The sequence below is a fragment of the Curcuma longa genome, chromosome 14, assembly GCF_044706935.1.
Source record: "Curcuma longa cultivar G26 ecotype Majalengka, Jawa Barat chromosome 14, ITB_CL_G26_1.1, whole genome shotgun sequence".
Lineage (NCBI taxonomy): Eukaryota > Viridiplantae > Streptophyta > Magnoliopsida > Zingiberales > Zingiberaceae > Curcuma > Curcuma longa.
In genome coordinates, this window is record NC_133874.1 from 1,257,464 (window position 1) to 1,281,162 (window position 23,699).

The window sequence follows — 23,699 nt, forward strand, 5'->3', positions numbered from 1 at the left end:
TGGCCTTCGAATGATTTGATACTCATTATAGATTTGGAGTGTCCATTCCTTAGACACCTTCGCGAGAGTGTAGGACACATAAGGTCGATGTTGCATTAGATGAGGCAGAGGTCGATATTCCAACCGTCTCCCATTGTCGTTCAGCCTAATGGAACTTTGTTGTTCTTGCTTTGCATTCTGGGTTTCCTCAACATTGATGTATCTCTTGGCTTGGCCGAGCAGCTTATTATAATCTTTAGGCGGCTTCTTGGTTAACGAACGAAAAAAAAAATCCCCTTCCTAAAGGCCTTGGAAAAAGGCATTGGTTAGAACCTCCAAGTGGCAAGGATACTTCAAGAGCCACATAATTGAAATGTTAGATGTACTCCCTCAATGACTCGTAACTCTTTTGTTTCAAATTAAATAAACTAAGAGGAGTTTAAGTTACCTCTTAACTAAAGAAATGGAACAAGAACACTATTGAAAAAACTTCGAGAAAGAACAAAGAAAACTTGATGAATAATAATAAAATAGGATAAAATTCATTATAGATGCAAATATACTAGAGGATCGAACATAGAAAGATCTATAAAATCAACCCCATTTAAGCTTAATTGTTATTGTTGTTGTTTAATTTCTTTTGATTCGAACAGAATTTAATTCCTGCAGCTTTATAAGAGAAGGGAAACATCATTTTGATGATTTGAGTGATTACGTTGCCCACAGTATGCTGTCGTCTTCTCTACTCAGACAACCCCAATAAAAAACACCACGAATGTACCTTCAATGTTGATGTGCAGCTAAAAAGAATATGAATTACTCTGGTGTTGTATGAAAAGATTCTGATAGCCCAGGCATCTTCTTACAAACGTATATGTAATGTGAGTCTGGATCCTCGAGAACAAAACCAACGGGAAGCTGACCCTTGTCCGTAAGTTGGATGGGCTCCATGATGGACTTCCTCGAGCTACATCCTCCAGCGCTTTTGAATCCTGGCCTAGCTGGAAAAGGAAAAAAAAAAAAAAACTTTTGTTACAATACAACCTAAATGCATCTGAGCATCGTATTGGATTACATACAACAAATCATCCAATACTATCCATCGCTATATTTCATGAACACTTTTTTTATCAGTCTGAAATATAAGGTACAATATCAAAAAAGATTAGTCTCTGAAAGTTCAGGAAGATTTCAAGGATATATAGACTTTATGAATATACTAAATGATGATGGCAGGGTTCGTCCTACAAACTGCCAAAGAAATTTTGCAGAAAAAGACAAAGGAAGGCATTTGAGCACTAGCATTTGGACAATAACAGAGTTGTATCACTTCCTAGGCGCCTAATCTCTCTCAATTATACCTCATCCAAGTTTGATAAAATGTCTGGAATATTTTATGACCATTTGTCATTTTCTTAATTTTCTGTTGGAAAGGATAAGAATAAAAAAAATGGTTATGTTTAGTACAATCTTCTTGTATGTTCATTAATTAAATTCTAAACAAATTAAGATAAAATCTTTTTAAAAAATGTATTCTCTTTCTTAGCTTCTTAAAAGAAAATAATCAAGCAAAGAATCTTTCTTTAAAAACTCTAGAAGAGCTAGTGTGGTAGTAAAAGAAGAATTTGAAGAACAATACATAAAACGGATCTATATTGATGATGTAAACAAAAAATTATGAAATAGTATCCACCTATAAATTTCAGGGAGTAATATTATGCCGAATATAACATACATTAGGAAATAAGTTGTTTTGGTTAATATAATGTCATTTTTTCTATATCATAATATATCAGAAAAAGATCAACACTTTTTTAAGACAAAGTTTCTAATATAATAATTTGAACCGATTGATGTTCAAAGTATTACCATAAAAGGAGAGAAGGGTTAGAGTTCATCATGAAGCTAATTTAGCCCCAACTATTTAGGGCCAGAGTTTTATATATGAATCATTAGTAATATTCAAATCAATTAACTATCTTGACTGATTTTCTTTGTTCTCCCTTTATCATTTACAAATTCCACACTGGTCAATTGAATATATAGAATTTATTTCTCTCTTAAAGATATCTATATCATCTCAATCTATTTCATTTATTCAACCATCAAAACTATATCTAATGGTTGTCACATATTAGTGTATCTTTACTTTGTCCTTTCTAGTACCTATCAAAACTATTAAATATTTTGTTTTCTAATTGCTCAACACTCAAACCTATACAATATGATACCACAATAAAAGTTTGAAGTTTTCTTTGTTAACCTATGAGACATACTCTCTGCTCCATTTAGACCTACATATTCATATTTTCATTAATATCTTCTTATTAAATAATAGATTAAAATTCACAGTTCATTTGCATCCATGTTAACTATTTTATTATTTTCCTTTTTATTACAAAAACTACTTTACAATGACAACCCAATTTTATCCCATTGGATTGAGTCAATATAAAAATTACATACAATTTATATAATCCCATTTTAGTTTTACTTATTTTAAAACGTTTAATTTAAAAGTATTTTTCCATAGTTCAAATGTGATTTAATTGCACTCTCATCAATTAAACACAATATCTAGGCTAAAGGATTAAATGTGGTTAGTTTGATCCTCTAAAATTACTATAACTATAACAACAACAACAAGCAAACTTTTATCCCGCTAAGTGAGATTGACTATATGAATCCTTCTACGCCATTAGACTTAATTCTACTATATCTTCATCTATGTTTAAATGAATTTTATCCGATTTTATTGTGGTTGACCAAGTCTTCTTTGATCTCCCTCTTTCTCGATTAATGTCATGATCTCATATTGTCTAACTGGACCATTTATTAGTCGCTTAAATATATAATCATACCATCTTAAATCCATCTCTCAAGATTTTTCCTCAATAGGTGTAATCTTCACTTTCTCTTTAATATTCTTATTTTTTATCCTATCCATCCTCGTATATCCGCACATCTACCTTAACATCCTCATTTTTACAACTTTTATCTTTTGATCATGTATTCGATTCATAAATCAAAATTCAACTTCATATAACATAATAAGTAACCACCATTATATAAAACTTTCATTTAAGTTTTAGAAGTACATTATAATCACAAAGAACATGTGACGCTCTCCATTTCAACCATCTTATTTGTATCTTATGTAAAACATCTCTATTAATTATACCATCCTTTTGCAAAAATGATCCTACATACTTAAAGTTCTCAATAGGTTAATTCGTCATTTCTTATTTTAACAATTGTTTTGCTACTTCTACTACTACAACAACAATCAAGCCTTATTCCACTAGTTAGGGTCGGTTATATGGATCCTTCTATATCATTGGACTCTATCCCTTACTATATAATTATCTATACTTAAATAAATTTTATCTTATTTTATTATTGCTAACTAAGTCTTTTTTAATTTTCCTCTTTCTCGTTTGATGTACATATTTGTCATAGTTTCACATCACTTAACTACAGCATTTATTAGTCGTCTAAGTACATGTCTGTACCATCTTAAACGCGTCTCTTAGAGTTTTCTCTCAATATATGCAATTCTGACTTTCTCTCTAATGCTCTCGTTTCTTATTCTATCCATCTTCGCATGTCCACACATCTACTTTAACATCCTCATCTCTGCAACTCTCATCTTCTACTTATGTGCTCGAGTCGTAGCTCAACATTCAGCGTCATATAACATAGCAAGTCTAACTGTCATTTTGTAGAACTTCCCTTTAAATTTTAGAGGTACTTTACGATCATATAAAACATCCGACGCTCCTCCATTTCAACTATCCTGTTTGTATTCTATATAAAAAATCTCTCTCAATTCCTCCATCGTCTTATAAAAATTATTTTAAATATTTAAAGCTCTCATTTCCAGACAACTTATCTCATTATATATAATATTACTAAACTTAAATTCTATATATTTTGTCTTTACTCTAGTACTTTGCTAATATTAAAATCTTGCACTTTTAGTGTTTCTCTCTAAGATTCTATTGGAAGAAAAAGGTTTATGGAAGAATTGCACTTATGTGGAAGAGGAAAACAAAGAAAGCATGAACATCAAAATTCAATCTAATTCATTCATAAACAATTAACATATTTATAGGCTAATAACATAGATCATATAAACCACTAAGTCCACTATTTTATCCCCACTAACTCTATTAATGTCACATGACCATCACTATTACCACTACTCACCACCTCATCAACCCACTAACTCTATATGCTACTCTATTCCATTATCACAAAATTAATTTAATTTTCAACACCCCCTCTTAAACTTAATTTTGCAACTCCAAGCAAACTTCACATCTTAATAAAGTCTTGGTAAAAATATCAATAATTTGATCTTGAAACTTTGTATATTCCACTTACACTTCTTTTCTTATAATGCACACTCTAATATTGTAATAGCATGTATCAATATGCTTACTTCTATCATAAAAAACTGGATTCTTTATTAGTGCAATTGTAGACTTGTTATCAACTCGAATCTTGATTCTCTTCTTGTGGTAAATTTAGCTCCTTCAATAAATTTCTAAGCCAAATAGTATGGCAAACACATGAAATTGCAGCCACATACTCCGTTTCACAGGTAGAGAGTGTGACAATAAGTTATTTCTTTGGCATCCAAGTGAAAATTATCTCCCACAAAGAACACAAATCCTGTAGTATTTTTTCTATTATCCATATCTCCACCGCAATCACTGTCGCTATATCCTTCAAGTTTGAAATTTATTAGATGATGAATAAAGCACTCAAAATCTGTCATACCTTTGATATAGTGTAAAATTCCTTTAGCGATCTTAAAGTGGATAGTAGTTGGAGCCTTCATAGAACGGCGAACAAGTCCAACTACATAAAGAATATCAGACCTTGTACATGTCAAGTATCGTAAGCTTCCAACTAAGCTCTTGAAAAGTGTTGAGCGACTCTTTCTCCTTCATCATGCTTTAATAGCTTGACTCCACATTCTATTAGGGTGTTTATAGGCTTGCTGTTATCCATCTTGAACTTTTTTAATATTTCTCTTACATAACCTTCTTGTGAGATAAAGATTTTATCTTCCCTTTAGTTCACTTCGATGCCCAGATAGTATGTCATGAGCCCAATATCAATCATCTTAAACTCCTTAGTCATTATTTCTTTGAATTCTCTAAACATACTTGGATTGCTTCCAATAAAGATCAAGTCATCGACATACAGGCAAACGATCAAAATATCTTTATCCATATTCAGAATGTATAGTGCATACTCATAAGGGCATTTGATAAAGCATTTTCCTAGCAAGTACTTGTCTATCCAGCTATTCCATGCCCTTAGCGCTTGCGTAAAGAGCCTTATTTAATTTTAGAACTTTGTCTTCTTGTCCTTTGACTTCATAACCTGATGGTTGTTGAATATAGATTTTTTCTTTTAGAATTCCATTTAAGAAAGAAGATTTTACATCCATTTAATGTATTCTCCATTAATTTTGAGCTACTAAAGAGATGATTAATCTGATAGTTTCTAATTGAGTAATGGGAGAAAATACCTCATCATAGTCAATGTCAGCTCTTTGACTATAGCCTTTTACCATCAATCTTCCTTTGTATCTTTCAATTTCTCCTATGGCATTCTTCTTTGTTTTGTACACCCACTTCACGTCAATTTTCTTGTGTCCATCAAAAAGTGAAGTTAGCTCCCATGTATCATTCTTCTTGATTCTCTTGATTTCTTCATCCATAACATCTTTCTACTTCTTGCTCTTTATAGCTTCTTGGAAATCTATAGGCTCGCAATCGACAAAGAGACAAAAGAGAGTAAGATTATCCTGATTCTTAATTACCTCATAAAGGTCCCGTAAGCTTCTAAAACATGGTACTCTTTCACTTGAATTTTCACGTGAAGTTGATACAGATGAATTTCCTTGAATACTTGAAATTGGTGTTACTGGTGTAGTAGGCTCCTCTCTTGTTTGCTCCATCCTTGATTGCTCCTTATCTTCTTCAAAGTATGGAAAAAAGTTATAGTTTTCATTTTGAGATTCCCAATTACATTCTTCGTCTTTATCAAATATGACATCACAACTAATGATTGTCTTCCTAATATCTAGATTGTACAGCTTGTACCCTTTTGAGTTAATGTCGTAACCAATAAAGATGAACTTCTCGCTCTTATCATCCAACTTACTTCTTTCTTCGTCAGGTACATGAACGTGGGCTATACTCCTAAAACTTTCAGATGAAAGATCCCAGACATCCTTCTGCTCCAAGCTTCCTGTGGTGTCTTGCCTCACACTCCTTGTTAGTGTCAATTGACTAAATATACTGCATATGTAACCGCTTCTACCCCAAATTTCTTTGGTAGGTCTTGCTTTTGAGCATGCTCCTTGTTATGTTAAGGATGGTTCAATTCTTTCTTTCCGCCACTCCATTTTGTTAAGGGGATCTTGGAACTGTTAGAGATCATCGTATTCCATTGGCTTCACAGAATTCTGAAAACTCTTTTAAAGTAAATTCTCCTCCTTGATTAGATCGCATGACTTTGATTTCAGGACCACTCTCCTTTTCCACAATAGTCTTAAATTTCTTGAACATGCCTAAATCCTCTAATTTTTACATCAAGAAATACACCTAAGTTTTTTTTAAAAAAAATTATCTATGAAGAGAATGAAGTAGTTACTCTTACCAAGTGAATTTGACTTTATCTAACCACAAACATCCGTGTGTATGAGTTCAAGCGGCTTTTGGGCTCTTAAACTTGATTCCTTTGGTAAGTTTTTCCTGAAATATTTTCCAACTAGACAAGCTTCACATAATTAATTAGGATGTCTAATGCAAGGTAGTCCTCTCACCATCTCCTTTTTTTAGAGCAATTCTAGTCCTCCGAAATTGAGATGCCCAAATCGAAGATGTCATATCCAAGTGGTGTCTTTATAACAAGCTTTGAGACACTTAGCAATATTATTTTGAATATTAAGTAAAAATATTCTATTTCTTGACATTTGTATCTTCACAATTAAGCGACCAATATCATCTTTCAAGATAAGCATATTATCTTTTAGGTGAATATCATATCTTTTGTTCAAAAGTTATCCTAAGTTCAAGATGTTGAGCTTCATATTTTGCACGAAGAAAACATTCGAAATAAATTAATATTTTTCATTTTTTAAGGGGATGAGAATGTACTTTTGCCTTTCACATCAATCTTTGATTCATCTCTAAAAGATACCTTGCCACCAACTGATTCATCAAACTCTACAAACATGCTTCTTTTTTCACAAATATGCTTGCTTGCACTAGTATCGAGATACCACATTGTATTTTTGTCTCTTTTATTATCTTGTATGCTAGCAATAGGGTGTTATCTTCTTCTCTTTCAAATACTTTATTTTTATACGATTTGTATTCTTTAGCATAATGCTCAAATTTGTCACACTTAACTTGAGATTTATCGTCCCTCGAGTTTGTGTGACCTCTTCCACATCCTCTTGTTGAATTTTCTCCTCTTTTATTATTGTTATTGGAATTCCATCCTTGTTCACTAGCGTGACCTCATCCATATCCACGACCTCTTCCACATTGACTTCTATTGTTATAGAAGTTTTCATCATTCTTAGTTGATTAAAAAGACATTTTAAGAAGTTGTTAAGTAATCTCTTCATTTATTTTCTTTTTTTCTTCATGGGCTTGTAATGAATCCAAGAGCTGCTCTATCTCACGGCTTGGAGATTCTTGGTCTCTTCGATGATAGTTGTAATACTATCAAATCTTGAATCCAATAATTGAAGAATTTTCTCAATGATAGTTATTTCTTCTAGTTACTCACCATTTCTCTTTAGTTGTTTGCAAATGATAGAAACTCTAGAAAAATAATCGAATATCAACTCGCCTTTCTTCATATGAAGAGCATCAAATTGACTTCTTAATGTCTGAAGGCGTATCTTTTTCATCTTTTCTTCTCCTTGATATGAGACTAGGAGCTTTTCCCATGCTTGCTTGGCCGAAGTAGCACTTGAGATTTTCTTAAAGTCATCATCATCTAAGGCTTGATAAACAAGGAAGGAAGAGAGTCTTCTTGTCTCCCTTCTTAAATCTTTCAAACTATCCTTTTGAGTCGAAGATAATACCGACTCATCGTTTGGCTCATCGTAGTCTTTCTCCATAACGTCCTAAACATCATAACCTCCAAGGAACGCCTCCATCTTAATACTCTAATTGTCATAGTTACTCATCTTGAGCACCGAAATTTGGAAGGGAACCATACCTCCATTCAACATAGATCTAATACCACTTTGTTGGAAGAAAAAGATTTATGGAAGAAGAATGCACTTGTGAAGAGGAAAAAAAAAACGTGAACATCCAAATTCAATCTACTTTATTCATAAACAATTAACATATTTATTGGCTAATAACATAATCTATATAAACGACTAACTCCACTATTTTATGTAGGATCGGTGGACGCGCTAGAGGGGGTGAATAACGCGTTCAACGTTTTGTTCGTTCGTTCTATCACAGAGACTTAGTAGAGAAAATAGTAAACAATGCAAGGACACGCGGATTTACTTGGTTCCTAACCCATCAGGGTTAGTACATCCAAGGTCTATGTACGGGAGGCGTCCGCCCACTAGTAGTCTCCTTTCCGGACCTTTGTCTAGAGGCGGAGAAACCCGTCTTACAGTCCAATTAATAATATATAAATGCAAACAAATTGTAAGACTAAAAATAAAACAAACACTCGTTTGGGCCGATCTGGAAGTCTTGAGCGCAACATACTCCTCCTGGAACTTCCCTGGTTGCACGAATAGGATGTCATTTGCGTTCAGTAATTCCGCAGGATGAAGAGTGAGGCATAGAATCATTGTGTCTTGGTGTTGATCGTATAGGTCATATAAAGACCTTTTTGGACGCCTGGAACCCTTTTTCGGGCGCCTAGAACATATCCGATCCGATGCAGTTCCATCAGTCTTTATCGGGGTCAATTCCACTTGATCTGGGCGTCTAGATAAGATCAAAGAGTATAGATACAATCAGGGAGCCTGGACCATCCAGGCGCCTGGATAAAATCAGGGAGCCTGGATCTGCCTATTCCAGAGGCCCAGATTCAATAGGGGCGCCCGGAACCAGTCAAACAGTTTTGACCTGAGTTGATTTCTGAGCTTCGTTCAGCTGCTTCTGTTTGCTCCTCTTATGCTTCTTCAATCTTGCTTCCAGCTTTTGGTTCCTGCAAGATTAGCATACAAACAAACAAGCAACCTAAGCTTACTTGTTGTCCGTCTGACCTACTAGGCTTACCCGTGCCTAACTTCTAGTTAGGACTAGTCACTTCCATAGGTAGACTTCCCACCTACCAAACATTCTGTTTGGACTTTTCTTTGTCTAACCTCCAGTTAGGACTAGTCACTTTCATAGGTTCCAGATCAGAACTTCCTTGTCCAGTCCTCCAAACTATGTCTTCCTTGCCCAATCCTCCAGATCAGGACTTCCCTGCCTAGTCTCCAGTTAGAACTTTCCCTGCCTAGTCTCCAACTAGGTCTTTCCTTGCCTAACCTCCAACTAGAACTTTCTTACCTGGTCTAATTGACTAGGACTTCTCGTTAATCTTCTGGTCAACCTTAACCTGGCTAGACTTCACTCACATCCAAACATTAGGTCCTGTTTGGATCAACACTTGGTCAAATTGACCAGTACTAGGTATATTATCAAATATCGAAACTCTAAGGTCAGAGTAGTGCTCCTTTCACCAACATTTTATTCCCACTAACTCCATTAATATCACATGGCCATCACTATTACCACTACTCGCCACCTCAACAACCCACTAACTCCATATGCTACTCTATTCCATTTTCACAAAATCAATTTTAACTTCCAACAAATTCTTGTTTAGCATTTACTCCTTCAAATGTCTAATCTATCAAAACAATATCATTTGCAAACAACATGCACAACAATACTGTGTCTTGAATGTGTCTAGTGAGTTCGTCTATGATTGTGTAAAAAGATAAGAACTTAGAGTTGATCCTTGATGTAACCCTATCTTTATTGGAAATGCTTCAGTAAATCCACTTGAAGTCTTCACTCTGGTCATTACATCCTCATATATATCCTTAATTAGTTCAATATATGCTACGCTAACACCTCTCTTTTCTAAAATTCTTTATATAATTTTCTTTTGGGACTCTATCGTAAACTATTTCTATGTCAACGAATATCATGTGTACATCTTACCTTTTCTCCCGATACCTTTCAATTAGTTGTCTGAGAAAATGTATAACTTTTATTGTCGATCTTCCAAGAATGAACCCAAATTGATTTTCGATCACCATAGTCCTTTTCCTTAATCTTTTTTTTCTATTACTCTTTCCTAAATTTCATGGTATGATTCATTAGTTTAATACCCTTATAGTTTACACAATTTTGTATGTCTCTCTTATTTTTATATAAGGCAACTAGAGCACTTACCCTCCATTGATCAGACATTTTTTTAATACCTCTACTACTACTATACTTAAACTCTATATATTCTGTGTTTATTGTACTAAATCTAGAACTTTCTTACTTCCATTGTTTTTTGCCAAGATTTGAACTTAGCATTCACTCATTTTTGTGTCTCATCGAGTAAAATAATGTCTATCTATAAATAATATGTATTGGATGTATCCAGTGAGTTCATTCATGACAAGTATAAAAAGTTATAGATTTGGAATTAATTCTTGATGTAACTCTATCTTTATAGAAAACTTTTCGATTAATTTGTTTGAAGTTTTCTCTCTTATCATTACATCGTTATACATATGCTTAATTGTTTCAATATACACTATGTTAACATCTTTATTTTTTAGAATTCTCTATACAATTTTGCTCGAGACTCTATTATAAGCTTTTTTAAGATTAATAAATAATCATATATAAGTTTTGTTCTTTTCTTAATACTTATTGACCTTTAAAACATGAATTCAAGTTGATTTTTGGTCACCTTGGCCTTTTTCCTCTCATTAACTTAATGCCCCATAATTCACATAATCTTATTTGTCTTTTTTGTTTTTATACAGGAGAACTAGAGCACTTTCCTTCCACGGATCAAATATTTTTTCGTTTTAAATATTAGATTGAATAACTTTCTAAGTCATTTAATACTTTACTTTCCTAGCCACTTTCATACCTCTATTGAAATATTATTCGATCCAACCATTTTCTTATTTTGCATCCTATTTAACGTATGATCTACTTTTGAAATTTAATTTCTTTGAAAAATTAAAATTTTTATACTCCTCTAACCTACTTAAATTTTCTAAATTAAGTTGGTCACCTAAACACATTTATTAAAAAGTTAACAAAAATAGCACTTTTATCACTCCTATATTTCATTATCCTTTACTAGTGCGGTTAGGTATTAGATTTTTTAAACAATAAAATATAATAATAATAAATGAACGACTAAATAATCAAACACGAAGTGAGAACATTGAATTAAAATTGGATCGGATTCAAACTAGACCCAACGGGTAGGCACGGAGACAAGGATTACATTGGTTCAAATCGGGATTAATTTAGAGTTGATTTGGCTAAGTTATAGCCGAACCAAATTTAAGGTTTAAGCCAGTTCGATCGGTTTAAAATGAATTAAGATATTTTTGAGGAAATTTTCTCTTTCCTCTCGTTTGTTTTCCCATTTCTTCTCGCGCAAGCAACAAAACGCCACCCCCATACCCAAGCACCAAGCCCACCTCTTTTTCTTCTTCCTTTTTCTTCTTCCCTAGTTTTTATTTTTCCACATCTCCAACAAAAGCAGCCCACTCCCTCTCCTTCTTCTTCTCCAGCAAAGCAGCTACTACTACTGCTGTCTTTTTCTCTTCCAACAGCTAACAGTCGTCTTTCCTTTCTCTGCTGTCCTTGCCTCTTAGCAGCACTGTCGAAGCTCATCGGAGCTCGTCGGAGTTTGCCGGAGCTCACCGGACCGCCAACGAAGAGGGGAAAAGAAACCCTAGTTGCTGCCCTCTTTTCTAGCAAACCCTCAACAACCGCCGAAGCTAGTCAGGCCGTCGTCAGAGCTAACCAAGGTTAATGGCCAAGAGAGAAAGGTTCCCCTTTCCCCTTCACTATTCAACAGCTTTTTCGTTTTTGTTTTCAGCCTTCCCCATTTGACATTGTAGTCTCTTTCGGCAGAAGCAAAAAAACGCAGCTCAAACTCTAAACTCTAATTGCTGCCCTCCTTTCCAGCCGACCACGATCAGTCCACGAATAGCCAACTCTAACTCTCCTCTTTTGATTTGTCAGCAACAAACCAACAACCCTTGTTTGGTGTCCTCTTCCACCTACAAGTAATATTGCTGTTGTTTCTTGCAACAAGTACTTAATCTGTTCAAGTGCTTCGTATTGATGAAATGCCTCTGAGGATTCATCGATCAAAAAGGGTTATTTTAAGGTATATGTTATTATAATCAATTTCTATTTAGATTGGTTAAATAAGGTTGTGATTACATAATAGTGAACGCCTCTTATAGGAAATAAGGATATATTGATGTAGAAGTTATGATTCGATTCGTTTCGTGTTATTATGTTTATCTTGAGTTTTGAGTTATTGTTGTATTATATTTGTAGATACAAGTTTGACCGAAGCTCGGTGATCTGTCGGAACTCGAATCTTTTGGTGTACATAAAAATAGGTATATTCTATCCTTTGACTTGTATATTTCCTTATGCATGAATAAATAGATTAAATGGATTATATATACTTGTATAATTATTTTCAAAAGAGGATTAAAATGATATTTAAAATGGTGACATAGGGTTGAAATAATTAAACCATTGGAGGATAAATAATTGATATTATTTCTTGTTCACATATGGGTTCATATGGGGATTAAGATGAGAAAGGGTGTTTAAAATTAAATAGATATTCTAACTCACTTTTCTGTTGATACCTATCTTTAAATTGCTTGATCTTTTATATTCCATATTATTGATATTGCATCTTCTTGATACTTGCTCTTTACTTGCAAACCTTATGGTGATACCTTAATAAATGAATAAAATTTATATAAAAAGTTAACTTGATACGAATTGAGAATGTAACAATTGTAATAAATGATAAACAAAAGTAAAGTGAAATAATAAAGGTGAGAATGGAAAATACAAAAAGGTAAAAACTATGAGTCTAGTTTTATACCAAAGTTTTATACTAGAGTATCGGGCCGCCCACATGTTATGATAACGCGGTTGCCAACGGTCCAGAGCCTAACCGCCCACATGTTGTGGTAGCGCAGTCGTCCGCGGTCAGTGTTTATCATGTCTTTCACCGGTGAGGGCTTTTAGCCCGTACGTCAGATAACGTATGTAACGATATACTCTGATGAGGCTACTAGCTTATATATATATATATATATATATATATGTGACATTATTACACTCTGATGATATTAGCTCTGATGTTCACTTTTTTTTAGTTGATTTATCAAATTTATACCATTGATATAAATATACATGTTGATACTCACATGATTATAATATTTATCCAAGTTGAGACTCTAAATTTCAATATAAAAATATTATATGATTCCATATAATGATAACTGAAGATAATAATACATTGATATATATAACTGGAAAACTTTAAGAAAAACTTAAAGTTGTTATAAAAAATTGTGATTTACTCTACTCTCTTGGCTTCTTAAATAAGATTAAATTCATGCACATCTTTTCTGATTACCCACTTAGTCATTAGCTAACTGTCTGCATTTTTTAACCTCCAGTTTTGCAAGCACAGGCACACTTTTAATATTATATTTGGCTCAGCTTTACTTAGAATTGCTCAGAAATCTCGACGTGTTGATTTCTACTTTGTTTTATTTTCGTTTTGTTGTATTTATATTTTGTTGCATCTGTCATTTTATATATATCGCTTTGTTGTCCATGAAACATATGATATATATATAGTTGATGAATTTTTATTATTCTATTTATATAGTATAGATGGTTTCTTTTATTATATTGTCACAGAGTGGGGTACCTCCCAGTGTGTGCGGGAATGACACCCCCAGAGCGTGATAAGTGCCCTATTTAATTCATCATTAATACATCTTATTTGGATAAGATCTTTTATTTTTCTCTTTCTTACTTAAGTTATTCTATATATGTCTCTTTTCCCTTCTTCTGTATCAAGCTATCAATACAAGTATTCGAAAGCTTTATTTTTAGCTCGTACTTTTTTGACCTCTTTCTGGGCTACTACATATATTTTTAAGTTTTCTTCGTTCTTACAAGGGTACTCTAACTAATAAGTTGTTCGTTTTTCTATACTTCCTTATTCCACCACCAATATTTTTCTACTACTTTTTTGACCTCTTTTTGGGCTACTACATATACTTTTAAGTTTTCTTCATTCTTACAAGTGTACTCTAACTAATAAGTTGCTCGTTTTTCTATACTTCCTTATTCCACTATCAAAATTCTTTATTTGATAATGTTCATCCTTTAGACTCATCAAGTACGCTCTTGGCCACCATTATCAATTGATGTCATCTTATCCAAGTCATATTCAAGTTGTCATGTATTTCTCCTAATATTTATATTAAAGTATTGTAAGAAAATCAACCCCTTACTTATTTTAGTGAGAAGTTTGCAAAGCAACTTTGAACGATCCAATTATGACAAAGGGATATATATATTTTGCATTTAAAAGGCCTTGTAAGTTAAATAAATGTTATAGTGAGAAGGTATCGTACGTAGGTAGATAAAATATAGATCTTTACCTAATGGATTGTATAAAGTTTTACTCACTCCTAGTGAACTTAGGATTGATATTCCAATAGAATTTATTACAAGATTACCTTGGTCCAACAAGATGTGGATTCCATTTTTATAGTTCTAAACAAGGTTTACAATTTTGAGTTGTGTCGGAGTTTCGGTTTATAACTGATACCGTATCGTATCATGTAGATATAATTTTGATATTTTTTTAAGAAAGAACAGCTCAGTGCACAAAACTCCCATCAATCCAGGGTCCCGAGAAAAGGTCAGACCACATTGGATTTATTATACAGTCTTACCCTGTATTGCAAGAGGTTATTTCCGTGACTCAAGCTTGTGGCAACAAGATCACATAGCAGCAACTTTGTCGTTTCGCCAATGCTCCTCTTCTTAGTTTTGGTTTGGACTTTTTGTTTAGTAAGCATGCAATAAGAACAAAAGCTATTTTTTAAAATAAAAATTTTATTAATTAAGAAATATTGTTATAGAGGTTACTATTGAGTTATATTTAAGATCTGGAATGTAGAATTTAAGTTTTAATGTTATCTCATGAAATATTTAATACTTATTCAGTAAAAGTCAATTTAGGATTAACTAAAGTTCAACAAACAGACATCTCAAATAGCTTTAAATTAGATTTATTTTGATTAAATTAAAATAAAATCAAATTTGTATATAAAATAATTTATTTCATTAATAGTAGTATATTTTATACAACAAAAATAACTAAGCCTTATCCCACTAGATGAGCTTGACTATATGAATCTTTTTACGTCATCAAGTTATATCCCCTACTATTTATTATCTATATTTAAACAAATTTTATCTTTTTTTATTATTGCTAAATAAGTCTTTTTTGTCTTCTTTTTCCTCGTTTGATTTGCATATTTCTCATAGTTTCACATAGCCTAAATAAGCATATATTAGTCATATAAGTACATATTCGTACCATCTTAAACATATTCAAAAAATTTTCCTCAATAAGTGCAATCCCAACTCTCTCTAATGTTCTCATTTCTTATCTTATCTACTTCGATGTCCGCACATTCACCTTAATATCCTCATCTCTGCAACTCTCATCTTCTACTTATGTACTCAAGTACTAATCGAACATTCAGCTACATATAACATAAAAAATCTAACCATTGTTTTATAGAACTTCCCTTTTAAGTTTTAAAAGTATTTTACTATCATAAAGAACGTCTGATACTCTCTTGCATTTTAACCCTCCTGCTTTATTCTATGTAAAATATCTCTCTCAGTTCATCTTTATGGAAAAATAATTTTAAATACATAAAGCTCTCTTTTCTTATCTTAATAATTGTCTCATTACGTCTAATATTACTAAATTTAAATTTCATATATTATATCTTTACTCTACTAAACTTAAAACTTTTTACTTTTAATATTTTCCGCCAAGATTCAAATTAGCATTTCTCCTTCAAATGTCTCATTTATTAAAACGATATCTATAAATAATATACACTAAGATATCGTGTCTTAGATATGTCTAGTGAATTCATCAAAAATTAGTGTTAAAAGATAGGGACTTAGAGTTGATCCTTGATATAACTCTATCTTTTTAAGAAATATTTCGATTACTCCGCCTAAAGACTTTATACTTATTATTATATCCTCATACATATCCTTAATTAGTTTAATATATATTATGTTAATACTTCTCCTTTTTTTTTGAAATTCTATATATAATTTCTCTTGGGATTCTAGCATAAAATTTTTCTTGATCGACGAATATCATATGTAAGTCTTGTTCTTTATTCTCGACATTTTTAATTAGTTGTCTGAGAAAATGTATAACTTCTATTGTCAACTTTCCAAGTATGAATACAAATTAATTTTTTATCATTGTGGTCTCCTTCTTTAATTTTTTTTATTACTCTTTATTAAAGTTTCATCATATGATTCATTAGTTTAATATCTCTATAATTTGTATAATTTTATATGTCTCTTTTGTTCTTATATAAGGGAACTAAAATACTTACCCTCTATTGATTGGATATTTTCTTTGTTTTCAATATCAGGTTGAAAAACTTTATAATCATTCAATACCTTATTTCCCTAGACAATTTCATACCTCTATTGGAATATCATCTGCCCAACTACTTTTCTATTTTGTATTCCATTTAAAACTAATTTTACTTCTAAAATTTAAATTCTATGATAAAAATTTGAATTTGAAAATTTTTTAACCTATTTAAATTACCTAAGTTAAATTAATTACCTAAATCTTCATTAAAAAGTTGATCTATATATCTCTTCCATCACTCTTTTATTTCCTCATCATTCAATAGTATTTTATTGCATTCATCTTTAATGCATCTTATTTGGATAAAATCTCTTGTCTTCCACTTTATCGCTTTAGCTATTCTATAAATGTCATTTTCCCTTATTTTATATCTAGCTATCGATATGAGCATTCAAAAGTTTCATTATTGACTTTCATTCTCTACTTTTTTAGCCTCTTTCTTAATTATTATATATTTTTTTTATTGTTCTCATTTTTACAAGTGTAAAATACTTTATAGGGTATTTATTTTCCTTTCACTTCTTCTTATACTTTTCTTATTCCATCACCAAGATTCTTTACTTAGTGATGCACATCTCTATGAACCACCGAGTATACTCTTGGTTATAATTTTTAACTTTAATGTCGTCTTATCCTATCTCGTATTCGAGTTCCTATGTATTTCTCCTAATACTTATACTATTGATCTCTCCTTAAATATGCTTTATTTCTCATCCTTTAACATGGTTGTCGGTCAGCATTAAACTAAGACAAATGTTCAATAAATGTTTAATAAATGGATCCATTAAACTATTATGCTAATATTAAATTGTTCCCCGGAATGAATGCATTGTAAGATCCGACTATAACGTCTCGACAAGGGCCACTACATCTTCAGAACTCGGGTGTAGTGATAAATATATAAGAGTTTATATTGCGGGGTCCAACTGTAACATATCGACAAGGACCACTACATCTCTATGAGAACTTGGGTATAATGTTAAATAGGCAAGAATTCTCACACCATAAATTAAATAAGAACAAATACTATAGAAAAACTAGTAGTCTAAGATTTGAAACATAAAACATAAGAACTCTCAATATAACGAAGGTAGTAGATACGATGATTAGGAGAACAATAAATATTTTGTATACAAGATACAAAATAGATAGGCAAGAAACCAAAGATGATAGAGAACTTGGATTTTAAGTTATGATAATACACAAGAAAGAGTAAAACAAGAAATAGAGTATTATTATGGATAGTTCGTTAAAAAATAAGGTTGTAGAAGTAGTTAGAAAGCATGATAGAATTATAGCTCTCAAGATAGTAGTGGAGAAAAAAACTATTAACGTAATTAATATATATGGACCTCAAGTAGGATTAAATGAAGATACTAAATCAAGATTTTGGAATGACCTAGATAAAGTATTATAAATATTCCACCAAATGAAATGATTTTAATAGGAGGACGATCTAAATGGATATATCAGAGTGAAAAATGAGAAATATGAGAAGGTGCATGAGGTTATGGGTTTAGAACAAAAAATAAAGAAGAGAAAACTATATTGGATTTTGTGATAGCATATGATCTTATACTAGCTAATACGTTTTTTTAAGAACAGAGAAGAATATTTGGTCATGTTCAAATACGAGAATAATAAATCGCAAATTGACTTTCCCATAGTTAGGAAGAGAAATAGAAAGATTTGTAAAGATTACAAGGTCATCTCTAGAGAAAACTTAATTACCCAATGTAGGTTAATAATATTGGATATATGCTTTAAACATAATATCAATAGAAGAAAAATATATACGACTCCTAGAACTAAGTGGTGGAAGTTAAAGGATGAGAAACAAAATATATTTAAGGAAAAATATGAGTACAAGCATTAAATGAAATGTACAGTGACTTTAATACGATATGGGATAAGATAGTATCAAAATTAAAAATAATAGTCAAAAATATACTTAATGAGTTAAAAGGAAATGCACCTCTAAGTAAAAAATCTTGATGGTGGAATAAGAAAGTACAAGAGAAAATGAAAGAAAAACAAATAGGCTATAAAGAATTATATATTTGTAAGAACGAAGAAAACTTTAAAAAATATATAATAGCAAAAAAAAGACTAAAAAAGTAGTAAATGAAACTAAGAATGAAACTTTTAAACGGTTATATCAAAAATTGAATACAAAAGAAAGGGCATAAAACATTTATAGAATAGCTACAGTAAAAGTGAGAGGAAGACAAAACATCTTATCAAATAAAATTTATTAAAGATAAATGCAATAGGGTATTAGTAATGATGGAGAAATAAAAGAGCGATGGAAGAGATATTTTCATAAACTTTTTAATGAAGTGTGACCAACTTAACTTAGGTAGTTTAAATAGATCGAGTATAGAAATTTAAATTTTTTTGTAGAATTCAAACTTTAAAAGTACAACAAACTTGAAATGGGATGCAAAATGGAAAAATCATTGGACTAGATTATATTCCGATAGAGATATGAAAGTGCCTAGGGAAACAAAGTATTAAATAATTTGCAAAATTATTTAACATGATATTGAAAATGAAAAAAATATCTGACCAATGGAGGGTAAGTACTCTAATTCCCTTATATAAAAATAAAGGAAATATATAAAATTGTGCAAACTACAGAGGTATTAAACTAATGAGTCATAGTATAAAACTTTGATAAAAAGTAATAAAAAAAGATTGAGATCACAGTGATCGAAAACCAATTTGGGTTCATGCTTGGAAAATCGCCAATAAAAATTATACATCTTCTTAAACAACTAATTGAAAAGTATCAAGAACAAAAACAAAATCCACACATGATATTCATTGACTTAGAAAAAGCTTATGATAGAAGCCCAAGAGAAATTATACGAAGAATTAGAGAAAAGAGAGATGTTAGCGTACCATATATTGAACTAATTAAGGATATATATAAGGATATAACGACTAAGTAAAGACTTCAAGTGGATTAACTGAAATATTTTTAATAAATATATAGTTACATCAAAGATTAGCTCTAAATCTCTATCTTTTTACACTAATCATAAACAAACTCACTTGACACATTCAAGACCCAGTATCGTGGTGTATATTGTTTGTAAATGATATTATTTTGATAGATGAGACATGTTAAAGAGTAAATGCTAAACTATAATCTTAGCAGGAAATACTATAAGTGAAAGATTTTAGATTTAATAGAGTAAAGATAGAATATAGAATTTAAATTTAATAATATTAAACGCAACAAGATAATTATTAGGATAAGAGATTATAAGTTATCTGAAACTAAGAGCTTTATGTATTTTAGGATAATTTTTTTAAGATGATAGATGAATTGAAAGAGATTTCTTATATAGAATACAAGTAGGATGATTGAAATGGAGGAGAGCATCAAGTGTTTTATATGATCGTAAAGTACTTTTAAAACTTAAAGAGAAATTTTACAAAACAGCGATTAAACATGTTATATTATATGATGCTGAATATTGGGCTATAACTCGAGTACATAAACAGAAAATAAGAGTTGCAAAGATGAAGATGTTAAAGTGAATATGTGGGCATACGAGGATAGAATAAATGAGAACATTAGAGAGAAAATCGAAATTGCATATATTGAGGAAAAACTCCAAAAGACACATTTAAGATGGTATAGACATATACTTAGACGACCAATAAATGCTCCAATTAGGTGATGTGAAATTATAACAAAAATGTACATCAAACATGGGAAAGAAAGATAAAAAAAAACTTAGTTAGCAATAATAAAATAAGATAAAATTTATTTAAGTATAGATGATGATATAGTAGATGATAGAGTCCAATGGCATAGAAGAATCTATATAGGCGACCCCACCTAGTGGGATAAGGTTTGGTTGTTGTTGTTATCACATCTTTTAACTTCCACCATTTAATTCTAGAAGTCATGTATATTTTCTTTCTATTACATTATACTGGAGGCACATATTCAACACTACTAACTAGTTAAGTTTTCTCCAAGGATGACCTAACAATCTTTACAAATCTTTCTATCCTTCTTCCTAACCATAAGAAAGTTAATTTACGACTTATTATTTTCACTTTTAAAAGTAGTCAAGTGTTCTCTTTTCTTAAAAAATATATTAGCTAATATAAGATCATATACTATTACAAAATCCAATATAATTTTCTCTACTTCATTTCTTATTCCAAACCCCTAACCCTTATGCACCCTATCATATTTCTCATTTTTCACTCCTACATGTATATTTAGATCTCCTATTAAAATCATTTCGTTTGGCGGAATATTTTGTAATATTATCTAGGTCGTCTAAAAATCTAGATCTGGTGTCTTCATATAATCTACATTAATAGTTTTTTTCGCCACCACTATCTTAAGAGTTATAATCATATCCTTTAGTGAACTATCTATAACTCATTCCTGTGTACCATAACTTAAAAAATAAAATTTTCTATCATCTTTGCCTTCTCTTCTACTCATTGTCTCTTGTACACATAAAATATTAATTCTTCAACAAATCATCATATCTACTACCTATATTACTTTACCAGTAATTGTTCCTAATATTCCAAATATTAAACAATTAATTTTTTTATAATATTTGTTCTTATCTAACTTGTTGTACGGGAATTTTTATATATTTAACACTACACCTAAGTTTTCGTAGAGATATAGCAATCATTGCCATGACGTTATAGTCAGACCCTACAACGTGTTCCTTCGAAGAAACAACATAGCATTAGCACAATAGTTTGATGGAACCATTCATTAAATATTTATCTAAATTCAACGTTGACTGACAACCTAACCAACCCTCATCCTTTTCATCCGAGCTTGAAATCAGCATCAACGGATTTGTAATAGTACATTTTATAAAGTTAGAAATTATATTACATTAATTTTTTTACCTTTCTTAATACTTTGTCTCCTACATGCTTAAAAGTTTTTTCCTCTATGTTTACCTTGTGGATGAATGAAGAAGGAAAAAAGATAATCATCCTTAAAGAGGTTAAGAGGTTTTTTTCCTCTATTTACCTTATGAAAAGATGAAGGAGAGAAAAATGAATTTTTAAAGAGGTTAAAGAAGTGTTTTTTTTTCCTATTTACCTTCGTGGACGGATGGAGGGAAAAAAATTAATGGAGGAAAAAATTAAAGAATGGGAAAAATTAACAGGAGAAAAGAATTACCTATTTAAAAAATAAAAAATTTTATCTAAAATTAAAACTTAAAGAAAAAGAAGTAAAATAAAAAATAAAAAAAATGTGAGAGCATGATAGCCTAGCAGTGTTGGTTAGTGAGTGAAATGGTAAATTCTGCCTGTACGGACTAGCATGGCTCGAAACTTAAATTCATGGTTCTAAAATAAATCATTTCATTCCTTTGAACAAAACAAATAATACTAACCATCTTGCTTATTATATCCTTACAGAGATCGTGTAGCTTCATGGAGCATTGAGAAGAATATTTTCTGATCTTGATGCTAAGTGTCTAAAGAAAACATTATAGAGAAAGTTTGACACAAAGCTTTTATTTTATACAACTTGTGATCCATTAAAATGATGGTCAAACTAAGGTAGTAAATCGAACTTTGTTGAAAATATTTTTTGCTATATGTTGAATTTGCTAATAATAGGTGCATTCTACTATTAACTTTTCACCTTTTAAAATGATCTATGGGTTCAACTCTTTACCTTCTTTGGATTGGTCACTCTTTCTTATCTTTGAGCACGCTAGTTTAGATAGTACAAGAAAGCTAGAGTTGGTGAGACAAATGTATAAGAAAGTTTAGTTATCAATCAACAAGCGTCCTAAACATTATGCTAAGCAAGCAATAAGGAATGGAAGAAAGTAATCTTTGAATGTGGGAATTGGGTTTAGGTCCGTATAAGGATAGGTTCTCAACTAAATGTCGTACTAAGTTGCATCCTCAAGCAAATGGCAAATTATTGCTCGAGTTAATGATAATGCTTACAATCTTGATAAGTTAGTATAACTTGAGTGCTACATTCAATGTTTTTGATATTTATCCTTTTAATGTAGATGATGAAGATTCAAGAACAAATCCTTTCGAGGAGTCGGTGAATGATGGAGATAAAGGTGGAGACTAGTTGCGGCTAAGGTCATGGAATAGGAGCATCCAATTCTAGAATTTCTTGATGACCTATTAGACATTGATGGAGAACCAATTACAAGTCTTAGAGCTAAAAAAACCGTTAGACATAGATGATCACCAATTACAAATCTTAGAGGTAAAAAAACAAAGGAAGCACTTAATAGGCTAATTGAAGATGTCTAAGGCAAAGTTGTAGTTGAAGCGAATTTAGACAAAGTCATGCAGCTCAATCAACCTAATTCAAGTCTCAGATGTTTCATTAGTTACTCAAGTCTCATTTGTATAATGATAACTTAAGCTCAGAGCTAAGTAGTCTACTTACAACTTTTCTAAATCGGCTTACTTTAGGCCTTTTAGATCTTTTATATCACGCTAAAAAGCTATAAATAGGGGGCAACAGCCACACATGTATCTAATGTTTATTTTCAATCAAAAAAAGATGGTGAGACTCACTTATTAGGTCTTCTTTGGACTAGAAGTTATCAAGGCCACTAGGTTGAAGTGTCTTATCCCAAGTGGTAAGCATGGAGACACCTGTTGCTTGAGGTTTCGAGTTCGAATCCTCTTAGCAACATATATTTGTTGACTGAGGTGTTGTGCGATTCATGTGTTAGCTCGGCTAAAGTGATGTTTCGGCAGTATGCTCTTATCAACCTAGTGGTATCGTGCCTCCAAAAAATCCCTTAGGGGGTTTTCTGATATGAGGCCGTTTCGGCAGTGGGGTCGGTCACTATAAAAAGTTTACCCACTACAGTTTTTTTGTTGAAGTGTCTTATCCCAAGTGGTAAGCATGGAGACACCTGTTGCTTGAGGTT

The 23,699-nt window shown here is 31.6% G+C and overlaps 1 protein-coding gene across 2 annotated transcripts in view; it reads right to left on the bottom strand.

Moving 5' to 3' along the window:
- Positions 1-583: 583 nt before the first annotated feature.
- The window catches only part of LOC141845308 (uncharacterized), a 33,208-nt gene continuing 10,092 nt past the window's right edge, over positions 584-23,699 (bottom strand). For both annotated transcript variants that reach the window (XM_074733377.1, XM_074733376.1), the window contains one exon: positions 584-980. In XM_074733377.1, coding sequence (XP_074589478.1) covers positions 796-980 — 185 coding nt within the window. In that variant the 3' untranslated portion in view covers positions 584-795. The remainder of the gene's footprint in view (positions 981-23,699) is intronic.